General features: G+C 39.1%; 1 protein-coding gene and 1 long non-coding RNA gene across 3 annotated transcripts; both read right to left on the bottom strand.

The window, feature by feature from the left end:
- Positions 1-10,660: 10,660 nt before the first annotated feature.
- Positions 10,661-11,971, bottom strand: LOC112190221. Of its 2 annotated transcripts, XR_005808424.1 has the most exons (4): positions 11,774-11,971; positions 11,391-11,545; positions 10,884-11,136; positions 10,661-10,712 (listed from the first exon to the last, which is right to left on the bottom strand). It is a non-coding gene; the product is annotated as an uncharacterized LOC112190221 (long non-coding RNA). The 2 variants fall into 2 exon arrangements; XR_005808412.1 differs by lacking the exon at positions 10,661-10,712 and having other exon boundaries at positions 10,846-11,136.
- Positions 11,972-12,096: 125 nt separating this feature from the next.
- LOC112199084 lies at positions 12,097-13,551 on the bottom strand. The gene is made up of 3 exons (XM_040518668.1): positions 13,457-13,551; positions 12,302-12,843; positions 12,097-12,122 (listed from the first exon to the last, which is right to left on the bottom strand). The coding sequence occupies exons 1-3, from the start codon at positions 13,495-13,497 to the stop codon at positions 12,097-12,099; spliced, it is 609 nt and encodes a 202-aa protein (XP_040374602.1). The 5' UTR covers positions 13,498-13,551.
- Between the last annotated feature and the right edge of the window lie 2,173 nt (positions 13,552-15,724).

Here is a 15,724-nt window from a genome sequence, read left to right on the forward strand (position 1 = left end):
TATATATTAAGTCAATTTCCTTCTTTATAGTTAAATTTTTGAAATGTCAATAATACCCTCATATAATCATGGGCTATTTAATAAAAAAAAATCATGATACAATAATAAATTAATTAAAAATAATAAAAAATTACAACACATTTACGAGATATGGAGAAGTTCCCTTAAATATAGGTTATATGGGAAAGGCGGTGGGTTCCGGGTTGTAGTGGTCCCTTTCAAGGCTATGTGGTTGTTTTGTCACCCCTCTCAGACTGCTACAGTGGAACTGATATCGCTTAATTCTTGTTAGACTATTAAAAAAACAAGTGGGAAACACACTATTTAAACGTGGTTTCAATTTTTTTATTTTATTTTCCTTATTTTATACAAACAAAAGTCAATTGACATATGCGGAGCGCACATATTAAAAGGTTACTATTTATATTATGTTAAGGGTCCAAACTAATTATTTGTAAAAAAGTACTCCAATATCACAAGGCGACAGTCACTCATCGCCTACTTTGTGCTTCAAGGCTACTCTGATATTGGTTGGGCATGCTGTCTTATTGATAGACAGTCTACATGAGGTTATCACATATTTCTTGGTTTTAAGTTTCATTAACAACCTTGCTATTAGGGTTAACCTAAGTGGTAAGGGAGGTTGGAAATTGGCTAGGTTGGGAGTTTGATACCTCTCTAATGTGATAAAAAAAAAAATCCGAGTACAAAGCTTTGCTATGTGGTTGTTAAATCTTAAAAAGCAAATTTCATGTTACCTTCTTAATCTTTAAATCCTAAACCACTTGTCTCACTGCACTTCAAATTTCATCATGCATGTTCCTATGCTTACCAATTTCAGTCAATTTTGTCTAACCCTTAGCTTTTTTGTCAACTACTGTGTAATATATTTTAAAATTTTCGTCATTTACAATATATTTTTGCATCATACACTAGTAAATCATCTTTCTATTAGAAAGCCCATTAGAACCACTTTTTCTAATTGATGGAAAAGCTAGGAAAATATTGACTGCATGGAAAAGCACAAGGATATATGTAATAAAACTAAAAGTGTAGGAGCATAACTGATTTAAGATATAAAGGTCAAGTAGGTAAAATGAAATTAATTAGCCTAAATTAAAGTCTATTTTGGATATATATATGCAAATTGCTAAGAGACTTTCACTTCAATCTTTCTAGCATTTGGTGTAACAACGTCAGCGCTAGCTGTTGCATGCCATTGCTTCAGACCATGTTCATCATTCGACAAGATTCTTGTTCTAGACTACCACTATATCAGAGACTACCACTATATCAGAGAACTAGTGGTTCTAGCTTCAAACCAGCTGATGACATATTCACTAAGCTTATCACCAAAGATCGTTCTAAGTTTTATGCAACATGATTCTTGTTCATATTCCTCCATTCACTTGATCGAGGGGGATACTAGAGCAAGTCTCCCAGCAATGTTAGGAAAGACCAAGAAACTATGTTAGAGGTCATTACCACGCACCTAACCAAGAGACCTGCAGCAGATTTTAACAAAATATAGAATTCCCTAGAAAGATCCAGCTGTACAAATAAGGCTGCAGTGTATTATTTTTGGAAATTCTTCACATTTCTCTTTATATATATATATATATATATATATATATATATATATATATATATAAAACCGTGACAATTGAATAAACTCCACATATCTTATATCCCTAAAACCAAACTAAGAAAAATACTGTTGGAGCTTGTAGTCCTAAACCTAAGGACCAAGGCCAGGCTTAAAACAAGTATTCTTGTAATATTCATGGTACATCCCATGTTACGTACACTACACCAAATCCAAATATTCCATATCGATACTAACATTATATCGTATCTAATTGTCATGATATATCTATATATATATATATATATATATATATATATATATATATTTTTTTTTTTTTTTTTTTATCTAGAGCGGAGATCCGCTTTGAAATTACATAGTGAACTTCGAGTTTTTGGTCACTTTTAGGTCGCATATCTACATCTCGACCATTCAGTTTTTAGGTACTAGTGTATAGATCATCTCTGCAAATTTTCATCCAAATTGATGATCGTTAAGATATCTAACTCGCTCAAACCAATCGACGCACTGAATCTGTCCAACCTGAACCATACTAGCTTTAAGGCAGGTATCAATGCCTTAACGGTAATCAATTTGGCTGAAAATTTGCAGAGACGATCTATACACTAGTACTTAAAAACTGAACGGTCGATATGTGGATATGCGACCTAAAAGTTACCAAAAACTCGAAGTTCACTCTGTAATTTCAAAGCGGAAGTTCCCTTTGGATAGGATCTATATCATTTTATCCAGAGCGGAGATCCGCTTTGAAATTACATAGTGAACTTCGAGTTTTTGGTCACTTTTAGGTTGTATATCTACATCTCGACCGTTCAGTTTTTAGGTACTAGTGTATAGATCATCTGTGCAAATTTTTAGCCAAATTGATTATCGTTAAGGTATCTAACTCGCTTAAACCAATCGACGTACTGAATCTGTCCAACCTAAACCGTACTAGCTTTAAGGCAGGTATCAATGCCTTAATGATCATCAATTGAGCTGAAAATTTGCAGAGACGATCTATACACTAGTACCTAAAAACTGAACGGTCGAGATGTGGATATGTGACATAAAAGTTACCAAAAACTCGAAGTTCACTCCGTAATTTCAAAGCGGAACTCCGCTCTAGATAGGATCTGTATATGTGTGTGTGTGTCTTTGAAAACTTTTTGGTGGCTGTCATGTTTAGGACTTCAGGCAACTTCTCCTAGACATTTTTGGCCGTGAAAGGCTGCATATATATACCAATGGGATTATGGGAAAGTGGTTGGTTTAGTTACGATTAACAATTAAGAATTGAAGCAAATTAAATAACAGGCATGCTTTGCTTTGGCATGAATTTGATGTTTATTATAACTAAAAGCTCACAAAGCTATTAGTTAAAAAATGACTCAATTTTACTCTAAAATAAGTGATAATTGCATATATTATATACATGCTTAATTACGAAATACTTTGCATTATTAATTTTTCATACTACGTCACACGTGAATGAAAGGCTTATGTTTCAACTTTGTCATTAGAATTTTTTGTTTTTTTTTTAGTGGAATTGAAAGGTAGATTACACCTACCCTACAAACAAACAAACAAACAACCTTGGTTGTTACGTGCACAAATTATAGACCATATCTCATCATATGCTTGTAAACTCTATTCGTAGTGTTGAGATTTATATGATTTGCATGTTTTTTTTTTTTTTGTCAATATATTCGCATGAATATTAGGCATGGAAAATCTTTCTTTGAGTGCAGTAGATGCTTCTCCTGTTTCTAATTTTTGTGTGGAAACATAAGGCGATCATTTACTTATAAAACGTAGTTAAACTTAATGGTCCACCACATTGTGACACAAAACAAAACGAATCACTACTTATGTCGCACCTACTACCAGTTATAGCACTAAAGCAAAACATCAAGCACGAACCCAAAAACTTGTTTCAATAAATTTGGGCTGCAAATTAAATTTAGGGGTTGTGACCAGTTACACATTTTTAGACCAATATATGCCCAACCACTCCACCTTCATCTAATTGTGCCCACTTACCCAATTCTATAGGTTCAAGACTCATATAGGTTCTGGAAACAAACATTATTACGGTAGTGCCACTCGTCAGTTACCAATTCTAACACCGCACGACTCGTCAGTTACCAATCCCAATCAAACGTCAAACCGTTTCAAATCTCTTCCTCCTTCCATACCCGATTCTCTCTCTCTCTGCCTCACTCCCTCTCTAACTCTCTCTCTCTCTCTCTCTGTGTCTCTGACCTGTATTCTCACCGTTATACGGCGACGACGTTTCAAGGTCCGGCAGTTGTGTTTCTAGTGTTTTCCGGCTTGGAAGATATCGAAACAAGTAAAAACCTATTACGACTCCGTTATCCAGTTTTAGATTGATTTCTGGGGGACCTATTACAAAATCTTTCGTTTAAAGTAGATTGAAGTTACATTTTGGTGACATTTCTGTGAAATTTCTCGAACGAGTTTGCATATATTTGTGAAAACGGTGAAATATAGGGTTTCTAGTTCATAACTGTGAAAATATGATTCGAATCTTAATCAGTACTTCAAAACATTTATTTTAGATGAAATGAGGTAGGATCTGAATCGTATTGGGGAGGCCCCCTAAAATTAGAAACATTAGTGCCCCCCAGTAGAGTACGTACTGGGGGCCAATTATCACTGATTGATTCATTGGCGGAAAGAAATATGCTATTCCAAGTTGAATTTTGTGTCAAACTGCAGTAGTCGATTATTGATTCAAGTTATGGTGTATGTTGCAGTTTAGTGGGGGGCAGTAGACAGTATATTTACCATCCTAGTGCGTGATTTTGGGACATTAGTTTTTGTTTTGAGTGTGAATAACTTCTATAGACCGCGAAACATAGGATGCGGTGGAATTTTTGATGCAAAATGTGAGGTGTTTAGCAGTCTAGTGGGGGGCAGTAGACAGTATATTGACCATCCTGATGTGTTGGTTTTTGGACATTAAGTGCTGTTTTGAGTGTGAATAACTTCTATAAAACGCGAAACATAGAATGCGGTGGAATTTTTGATGCAAAATGTGAGGTGTTTGGCAGTCTAGTGGGGGGCAGTAGACAGTATATTGACCATCCTGATGCGTGATTTTTGGACATTAAGTGTTGTTTTGAGTGTGAATAACTTCTATAAAACGCGAAACATAGAATGCGGTGGAATTTTTGATGCAAAATGTGAGGTGTTTGGCAGTCTAGTGGGGGACAGTAGACAGTTTATTGACCATCCTGATGTGGGGTTTTGTAAATTAATTGTTGTTTTGAGTGTGAATAACTGCTAAAAACCGTGAAACATGGGATGCGGTGTAATGTTTTATGGTCTACTGGTGGGCAGTAGACTAGTTAGTGCCAACCAATAATGTTTCTCTTAGGACACAGTCATCATCTTTTGTTGATTATATAATGATCATTTTTGGTTTTCTTTGTTCTATAGTGCATTACACTGTGAATCCAAAAAACTTGTCCTAGTTTTGATGGCTTAGTGGATGGCAGTAGACACATTACTGCCCCTCAATAATAGGGTTTCTGTAGTCAGAACCCTTCTATTAGCTATTTTGGATTGATCATTGTGGTTTCATTTTCGGTGCAGGATGGGTAGACCCAAATTCAAATTGATCAGTGACTCAGAGGAAGATGACCGGAATTCACAGAGTTCCGATAACTGTACTGAGACCACGTTTAACCAAACACTGCAAAAAAAGTTTGTCGAAATAAGAAAGAGGAAGCGACAACAGGCAGCACATATTTCTGACGAAGGATCCGCTGAAGAAGAAGTTAAAGAAGATTCAGGACGATCGTCTGAAGAAGAATCAGAATCAGAGGGTGAACAGACAACGAAAAGGTTTGTAATTAAAACAAGAAAACAACCAAAAAGGAAAACCAAAGAAGAAAGCGAAGAAGCAAATGAAAAAGGAGGCTAAAAAGGAGGAGAAAACAGAGACAAAGAAAGCAAAGATTGAGTGGAAGCAACAGAAGTGCACGCTTAGTGAGTTCTGGAGGATGGTCAACGGACACAAAGACAGAATACCAGACCGAACGAAAGAGATTTTGATGGGCACCAACTTTGGTGAAATGATGGAGCCTTTCTGGCAGGACAAGATAACAGAGATCCAGCTGCACAAACATGAAGCGGACCTGGAGATACTCCTAAGGCACTTCGACCGTACCGACAACAAGTGGAAGTTTGGTGATATTGTTATGGAAATAACGGAGGAGGATGTCATGGCTTTGTTTCACCTCCCGGCTGAAGGAGAAGTGTTCAATGTGAACAGGAGGGTGGTAAGGGAAGAGATGGAAGACTCTCCAATATTTGGCAGCCCTTTAAAGACGCAGGCTGTCCTCAGAACAAGGGTGGAGTCGACATTGATAGATGAGTTGACAAAGCCGGCAGAAGAGAAAGATGCCAGGAAGATAGCCGTGCTAATGATGACATATCTATTCGGCACATTCTTCTTCACCCGAACCGGTGCTCAGATCACATGGGATATGGTCGCGATATGTGAACGGATTGAGACCATTAACATGTACAATTGGCCAAGATTAATCCTGAACTTCTTGATGGAAGGGTTACAAAATATAGGAGGAACAGTCCATCTGTTTTGAATGGATGCCTTCTTCTCATCTATTACTGGTTCCTTGAGAAAACCAAGGCAAAGACCTGGATTCCTGGAAGGCAGAATGAGACTCCACGATTCATCTGATGGTCAATAAAGGAAATTTTTAGCCTGGAGCAGTTGTACATGAACGAGAACTTAGCCGTGGTAAGAAAATTACAAAAACATTATATATTTATACCTTATTTTCAATGTTGACTACACATTACTTACTTGTTAAATGTATCAGAATCTGATAAAAGCGGGACCATGGTCTGCAAAAATTAGACTGGAAGACATCGAGCTGGGTGATGAGGTGCAGGACACACCAAGCTTTGACAACTGGGTGAGTGGCACAACTGAGCTTCTTACTGTGTCTAGTGGGGGGCAGTAGACAGTTTATTGACATTCTTTTTGTGTGATTTTGTACATTAATTGTTATTTTGACTGTGAATAACTGCTATAAACCGTGAAACTTGTGATGCGGTGGAATGTGGGGGGCAAATTGTGATGGTTGTTCCGGGCTAGTGGGGGGCAGTAGATAGTATATTGACCTTGTCTAGTGGAGGGCAGTACTAATTGTGGGGTAATAAATACATTACTGGGACCCAGTAATATGTGAATCCAGTAATAGGCCGGTAATAGATACGTTAAGCATAGTCCATGAAGCGAATTACTGATGTTTGTTGGTCAAATTTTAAATCATTGAATTGTTTACATGTAGATATGTGCTTTTATGGCAGTCTACTGGGGGGCAATAATATTGTTACTGGCCCCCAGTAAACACATTATTTGGGACCCATAATTTGATGGTTATGGTTATATTCTGTTGGCAGGTACCACTGGCAAGCCAAGCAGAAGAGCAACAAAATGAAAGGCTGACGGGGAATATCAAGGAACTGATTAGGGAGATGGAGGAAGCCATTAGTGATACAAAGCCCACAAAAGAAATGGAGGTAAAGTTAGCAAGGCTAGCCAAAGCAAATGAGGACCTGACTGCACAGAACAAGGATTTATGGGGAAAACTGAGGGTTGCCGATGAGAGAATTCGGGAGTTGGAAATTGAAAAGCGGGCCAAAAATAACCTCATCAGGGCGTTGTACATACGGCTGGAAAGGGAGAAAGTAGAGGTCCCCCGACCTCAAACCCAACTTGAGATAGTTCCTTTCAAGCAAGGTGTGGTCCACCATGATGAAGTTGAGGATGAAAATCCAAACTTTGGACCCAGCGTCGGAGAGGAAACCCATCATGCAGCCAGTGCGGGAAAGTCGACGGACACGGTGACGTCAGCGTTTCCTATCGCACAGGATGTACCTGTTGAAGATAATGAAAGCCGTTTTCCTATGGGGCAGCAACAACATGGTAATGAAGATGAAGATGCCCAGCTTGACCACATTATAAGGAACATTGCTGAGACAGAAGTGATGCAATTAGTTGGAAAGGAAAAAAAGAAGGAAGGGACACATGCCGATGAGGAACAAACGAAGAAAACTCCGGAGATACATTCGATAGTGAAAAACGTTAAGACATACCGGAGGGGGGCCAAGAAAGCTAGAGAGGAGGAGTGGGAGTACGACACTCCGGAAGAGGCAAAAATGACAAAGCGAGCTGCACCTAAGAAGGCAGGAATCATGCCGCAAGCCCATGGAAAATTTCACAACAAGATAAAGCTTAAGGGAGTCAAATGCGATAAGCAAACATGGAAGACATTGGATCCTGCAGTGGCAAGGTATTATCGAGACTTCTTCAACGTTGCTCAGAAAGACACGTAAGTACACATTGTGGTTTAAAATTGGTGTAACAATTTAATTTCCGGTTTACATACTCATAAAATATGTGTTGGAATCTAATGTTTCTGTTTCAATAGGACCGAGTACTGGATGAGCAGTGATCTTCTACGCCGGATAACGAAGCACGACCTAAGAGTAATAATCCAGGAGGGGGACATTGAAACTGACGTAAGTCTTTCAATGAGTGGATTGATTCAACTATCTACTGCCCCCCAGTAGATAGATTACTGCCCAGTGGCTCCATTCAATAATCTACTGCAACCCAGTTTACTGATTACTGCCCTCCAGTAATCTCATCAATTATTGCAATTTTCATTTGTCTTGTTACTTATAAAGTTTTGATGCATAGTCCACCTACTGAATTTTGCAGGTGATCGCCGTTTACATTGACTTGCTGAAGTCTGATGCAGAAAAGCAAAATTCGCAAGTGGGATTCCTCACAGTAGACGCCTCCGTAAGTAGCATAAACCAAATCTATTGAGTTATGTGTTTATTGGGAAGCCACATTGAGTAACATGCTGAATTATGGAGTACCCTTTGTGGTTACTGGGGGGCAGTAATCTATCTACTGGGGGGCAGTAGATCGTTTATGGTCCACTTCGTGGCAATAAGTATTATATAATTTTGTGTTTTGAAGATGTTCTGTATATGAATTTCATAATGAATGAAAAATAAACTGTTCTTTGTCGGCCTATTGGTGGCTCTTCGTCATATTATTGCACCCCAGTAATATGTCTACTACCCCCACTGAATAAGCAAAATTTGAACTAGATTCAATGATAAGTTTTATTGTTAAATTGAATTAACTTGGTTACGTTCTGTTTACAGTATTATGCCATAAAGTATGAACAGACGAAAGAACAGGAAGAGGACACTCGGCCTTTTGAGTGTGGAGTCGAGACTATGATTTATGAACCCCTATGGTCCGTCTTCCGTTTCAAAAAGGTGCTATTACCAATTCACCACATCACAAGCATGCACTACACATTACTGGTAATCAACAATGAAAAAAGGAGAATCAGCCATATGAATTCATTGAGGCCACCAGTAGATGAATTAAACAATGAGGAGAAGTACCACCTGAATGCAGCTAGAGTGGTATGTAGTAATCTCTCAAATTCAGTTTTATCTTTTAAATACTGTTGGCATGCTTTTGTGGAATTAAAATTCTATATCTGCTAAAAACAGGTAAAGCACATAAAGAAGTTCATACATACTGTGAACTTGACTAAGATGAGAATGCCGGGAGAAAGCCAAGATCCCAATGTCACACGAGAAAAATGCAAAGGCGAAGATGATAACGAAAACCTGATTATTGTTGAAGAAGCAATGACCGAGGAAGAAAAACAAACCAGGAACTGGATCTTACAGAATAACGTTGCGGAGACAGACTATGAACTCTATGAAGACTTTGACTGCCCGCAACAGAACCCATCATCGTAAGTACATTGAAGCTGATTATTTGTCATAATACTTGTATAACATTTGTCGTTGCTGCGTACATTACTAAACATGTCTAATTTTTTCTTCTTTACAGTGGTGATTGCGGTCCCTTTATGCTTCATTACATGGAGAGCATTGTAAACGACGTAGAACCAACCAAGGAAGGTGGGGACAACATGAGAAAAAGACTGCTTGAGAGGTTCATGCACCTAGTATTGGGAAGAAAGTGAGGCATGAGATTAGATATTACATATTTATACATGTAGTTTTCATATCCGAAGAGTAGGGGTTGTACAGTTATCGTACTAGTCTAATCTTCAAACTATGTTGAAATGAACTGCATTATTAGATGATATAGTATACTGATGCTGACTTCAATTAGAAACAGGCGCTTTACAAAAAATGCTCCAAATTAGACATGCTACTACCATATATGTCCAAGTAATCACATTACTGCCCCCCAATAACCCAATTACTGGCCCCCAGTATTGTCACCCAATAAGCAATAACCCTGATGGAAAATTGAACTTGTGTTACGTCGATGCAATTTTAATCATCCCAAAACATAAGAATCTGACATGCGAAGGGGAAAAATGTTTATTTGAGCCTGAATACTATCAATTACTGGCCCCCTGTAAACCAATTACTGCCCCCCAGTATTGACACCCAATAAGCATTAAACCTGTTGGAGAATTAAACTTGTGATATGTAGATGAAATTTTATACTTCAATCATCCCAACAATAAGAATATGACATGTGAATATGACAAAGGTTATTTCAGCCTGAATAAAAACAATCACTGGCACCCAATAATCCAATTACTGCCCCCCAGTATTGCCACACAATAATCACTAATCCTGTTGGAAAATTGAACTTGTGCTATGTAGATGCAATTTTTATCATCACAACAGTAAGAATCTGACATGTGAGATAAAAATGTTAATCTGCGTATGAATATAAACAATTACTGTCCCCCAATAAACCAATTACTGCCCCCCACTAGACATGTCAAACCCTAAAAACTCTCTACAGAAACATTTACTACTGCTGAACGAGAGGTTCAGTGCAGCTCAACTTGTTATGAGTGCCCATTTTTCCACAACGACCACAACGAATCAGCTTCTTTTCAACCTCTCCAGCCAACTTGAACCGCTTCACCCTAGGCCTCCCGGGGGGCCTCTTCGCAAGGGGAGGTAATATACATTCAGAGGCAGAATCCGAAGAAGACATATCAACATTGGTTATCGGATGGATAGGAAAACTGTAGCTCTTCTTGAACATACCAACATGAAAGTACTTATCAATATAATCATATACATTTTCAGAGGCAGCTTGTAATGCAGCAAGGCCGTGAGGACAGGGAAAACAATTGATCTGCCATTTAACATATGAACACGCATGATCGGAAATGTTGACAACATATGAAAAGTCAGATCGAACCTCATAAACTCCAGGACTTGAATAATGGACACTGAAACGACGAGATTTCTCCATCTGCACCTTCAACCTTTCCTCCATTTTGGGAGTTAGTTCTGTGGTCCAACGTTCTGCTTCTTCCCTCCTTTTACCCGCCATCTCCATTTGTTTAATTCTTGTCTGGTCAAGCATACAGTAGACTGGCATCAAACGCTCAATTGCAATCCAAGAGTTAAATGATTCAGCAATCCCATTAGCCATAATTCCATATCGGCAGCTAGTATAAAATGCACGACACCAATTTTCCACAGGCAATTCAGAAAGAAAAGGGTCAATAATATCGGCACCTCCAGCTGCTCTAAGCAACCGCAAATTGAAACGGTATTCCTTCTGTGTAAACGAATATGCGACCTTGAAAAACTTCTGCTTTACATCTTCTATCAGTTTTGAATTACCTTTACCCCTATATTTACTGGCAAGGTTTGCCACCAAGTGCTTGTAACAAAACAGATGAGGATTACCAGCAAAAACCTTATCGAAAGCGCTCAACAATCCAACACCCCGATCACTAATAAATGTGATAACTCTCCCTTGAGGTTCAAGCAGACTCTTCAAATGTTTGAAAAAGAATGTCTAGTTTGCATCTGTCTCTGAATCACAAAAACATATAGCTAGAGGATAGAAACCTGCATAAAACAGATCACAGTAAAATCAGTCTACTGGGGGTCAATAATGTTGTTATTGCACGGTAGTACAATGTCACAACGTCGCACAGCAATGTAAAAATGATATATATCACAATGAAAGAAACTAAAACAAGAAATATTAAGTTCACAGATGAAACTATAACAAAGGCCAATATTACTGGGGGACAAGAATAAATTTATGGGGGGTGGAATAAACAATTCAGTTACCTTGATTCCCATTCCTTCCAGTTGCAGACAGAATCTGCCCCTTGTAAATGCTTTTACCAAACGTTCCATCAACATACAACACTGGCAAACAGAATTGGAAGCCTTCTACACAACCTCCGTAAGCTACGAAAAGCCTCTGAAAACGATTTGAAGATGGTTCAACCTCCAACACAAAAGAAGAGCCGGGGTTACTCTGCAAAACAGATTCCTTATACCAAGATAACTTGCTGAACGTGTCTGCATCAGAACCATAAATCGCTTCCTTGGCCCGATGCTTTGCTTTCAAGGCAACCTTGTATGAAATATCAAACCCATATGTTGATTTAAACTTGCTCATAATCTCCCTTGGCTTCAATGAAAGATTAAAACTAACATCAGAAGCAATGCAAGTCTTGACAAGCTTGGACCCCAAAAGCTTGTGTTTTTGAGTCCTAACTACACCCTTGCAAGTGTGAGTATTATTCAACTCTGTGATATACATGCAACCATTGGCAGATGATGAAAAAGAACGAAGATGCCAATCACAACCTTCCGTTCCAACATTTGCACAGACTGCATGAATACAGTCCAGATCATTTCTCAGGAATACAAACTCGAAACCAACTGCAATTGCATACTTCCTGAGCTTTTCACGAAGCTCAACAGCGCCATGAAACTTATCCCCGACATTATGGATATAAGAACTCCACTCATCAGACAAATACGTCTTGTGAACTTCAGTCCTGAATGCATCACCCAAATAATCATCTTCATCAATAACTTCCGAACCACTATCCACCGAACCGTTTCTCCTAAAACCTCCCCCAACCTTTAAAACTGAAATATCGACACACTCTAGCCTATGTATCCTGGCAGAGCAAAACAGCATCTGGAAATCACGATCATTACGCAGAAAACAGACTTCACAACCTGGGACTGAATACTGAAGCTCAACATTATCAGTTGGGAAAAACTGGAATGTACGGAAAATGTCTTCATACAACTCAGAGTAGTCCATGCATTGATTCAAAGGAATCATATAACCTTTGCCAGAGTAAAGGCACCTAGCAACCAGAGGATCAGCCATAGACCTGCGAAGAAAACACAGTAGCCGAATCTATTATTAAAACCTAAAACACATATTACTGCCCCCCAGTAAACTGAATACTGGCCCCCAATATACCGATTACTGGTCCCCAGTAATATAGTCAAAACAGCCATACAAAATTTGTAAGACGTAATAAATTGCAATGTATCGTTGAACAAAATTATTGGCACCCACTAGAAATATTACTGCCTCCCAAGATTATCAGTAAGCAACAATTATAGATACTAAAATATCGTTGAACAACATTATTGGCCCCCACTAGAAATATTACTGCCTCCCACTAGAATGCACTCAGAACTACCGCAACACTCCGGGTACTAGCTCAACCACAAAATCCAAACATGAATTCACCGAAAGAAACACCAAAATAATACAGAAACTCAAAACTAACACAATGCACTCAAAAACACCTGGAAGTTCAAAACCAAAATTACAAAAATAATTCATATCCAAAACAAACACCTGGAAGCACTGATACTGAAAATTCAGTTCGAAAATAAGACAACAATTCGTACAAAAAAAATCCTAAAATCAAACATATTAAACAGAGCTAAAAGCCAACCGGATTAGATAGAGGTAAAGAAACAAAAGCAAACCTCAGTGGAGGAACACAAAGAGCATCTGGATCACGATCCATGTGAAAATCACAGCAAAGTTCTTCTCTATATGAATCGCAAAACTACTACCACCAGCTCTAAATATAAATCGCAGGAGGTTCACATACCAAAATCGCCGTAAATCTTCGACAACCAGGACCAGAACGCTTCTCTCCCCTGCCTATATAAATCGCACAGTTCCTCTCTCTCTCTCTCTCTAAAATGATAGAGCTCCACACTCAAACCCGGAGAGCTTCTCTCTCTACATATACAGACGAACCTCTCTCACTAAAATCGGAGAGCTTCGCTCCATAAATCACGTTTCTGTTACGATTTCAAAACGAAACTTATTCAGTTATAGAGGGGCAAAAGCGTCCACAAAAATGAATAAAACAGCCACATGTTGAAAAAGTTGGGTAATTGGGGTTTAAAAAAGAAAACTGATGATTAAGTGGGCAATCTCTTAGAGTGTTTGGGTAAATGGGGTCAAATGTCACAGAAATGAGGTAAATGATCATTTTCCCTTAAATTTATAACCACTGCACCGCTTGTATTTAAAGACCCAAAGTATAAAAATCCTAACCAAGAAGCTTGGAAAAAACCACGAATAGATGCCTAAATAACAAGCAAGACTTGGCCTATATATGTCAGGATGATAGGACCAAAACAACACCAAATTAAGGGGAGTGAAATCCACTCTTCATTTTACAATCCACACTTCATGTTTTTTTTTAATAACTTAAATTTTGTCTTTACTAACTTAAATTTTAGTTTTTATGAGAATTATAACTGAAGAAGGAAATAGAGAGTATAAATTACAAATTAAGGAGCGTGGATTTTACTCCTCAAAACCAAATCTGAAGGCTGTTCAAGTAAATCCCTATTTTGTGTCTGGCCCAAACCCTAGGTTACTTGACCTAGTGGTAATAGGGTTTAATTAGAATAATCTAGGTATTCCTATCCAATGTATGATACCTTTCCTTGTATAATTCAGATTCTATGTATTGTAATTCTCTATATAAAGAGGCCTCTATTATCCATGAATATATGCAGCGATTTTCTCTCAATTCCGGTTTCTCTAAAACACGTTATCAGCACAAAGCCCTAACCCTGAAAACCCTAATTGCATAGCCTTCAAATCTCAACATCCACCACCTCACATATTGAAGCCTTAGCCTCAAGGAACCCAAAACCGGCGACGGAACCGCCAGGAATCCACCTGAACTGGCCGTCAGAAAATTCAGACCTGCCCTTGCCTTATGCCTGCCCCCTACAAGCACATGTTGAGAGCTGCCGAGCCCCTGTCGACAGCCCTACAAGTACCTGCTAAGAGCTGCCAAGCCCCTGCCGACAGCCCTGCAAGCACCTGCCGAGAGCTGTTGAGCCCCTACCGACAGCCCTGCACGCATCTGCAGAGACATGCGCACCCTTGTGCCTGCACCTGTCGACATCTGCCGAGAGCCCTGCATAGCTCCTGCCGACACCTGCCGAGCATCTGCCTACCCCTGCGCAGCACCTTCCCACAGATTTCCTGCCAGCCTCGCACAGCCTCCGCACACCCCTGCAGCAGCCCCGCACAACCCAGCCTAGCTCCGGCCACCTGATCCAGGAGACCTTTTTCCGGCCATCTTCGACAACTTTTTCGGTCAAGATTTCCAGCAACTTTTCAAGGTAAACTTTTCTAAAAGTTCCCGTTTTTATTCTTTTCTCTTCTTTTTCTCAAGGACTTGCAACCTCCCTTTCTTCTACCTCCATTTCTTCTTCATAGGGTAGACCAAAAGCCAAACTGTGGGGGTTCGTGCTGACTCCAAGTTTGGAGCTTGTAGAGTTCTCTAAACTTAGAGTTTGTTAAGAAGAAAAACGATCGACCACATACATCACTGTTTCTATCTAATCCAACCCCTCTTGGAATCAAATTTCTTAGAAGTGATTACGCTCGGAAATTCCTAATTTCTTGGAAGCGACTACCCTCAGAAATTTTTAATGTTTTAGTGGTAGCCTTTTTCGCTCTGAAACTAACCCTATTTTCTTGTTGTTTTTCAGGATGAGCAACGTGAACAAGTTTAGCTTCGCTCCACTAGAGACAACAGGTGCAGGATATCACAAGTGGGTCCATGATGTGCGCCCACATCTTAAGGCTGATGGGATCCTAAGTACGATCCAAGAGCCAAGTCAAGATTCACTCCACTAGAGACAACAGGCGCAGGATACAACAAGTGGGTCCGTGATGTGCGCCAGCATCTTAAGGCTGATGGGATCCTGAGTGCG

This window comes from Rosa chinensis, chromosome 1 (genome assembly GCF_002994745.2).
Source record: "Rosa chinensis cultivar Old Blush chromosome 1, RchiOBHm-V2, whole genome shotgun sequence".
Taxonomy (NCBI): domain Eukaryota; kingdom Viridiplantae; phylum Streptophyta; class Magnoliopsida; order Rosales; family Rosaceae; genus Rosa; species Rosa chinensis.

Excerpts from the sequence above, each read along its gene's own strand:
- LOC112199084 (XM_040518668.1), bottom strand. The coding sequence starts at position 13,497 with ATGGATCGTGATCCAGATGCTCTTTGTGTTCCTCCACTGAG. Across the intron at positions 12,844-13,456 it reads CTTTGTGTTCCTCCACTGAG|GTCTATGGCTGATCCTCTGG; the intron begins GTTTGCTTTTGT and ends TTTTCTTCGCAG. Across the intron at positions 12,123-12,301 it reads TGCAAATGTTGGAACGGAAG|CCAAGGGAGATTATGAGCAA; the intron begins GTTGTGATTGGC and ends CTTTCATTGAAG.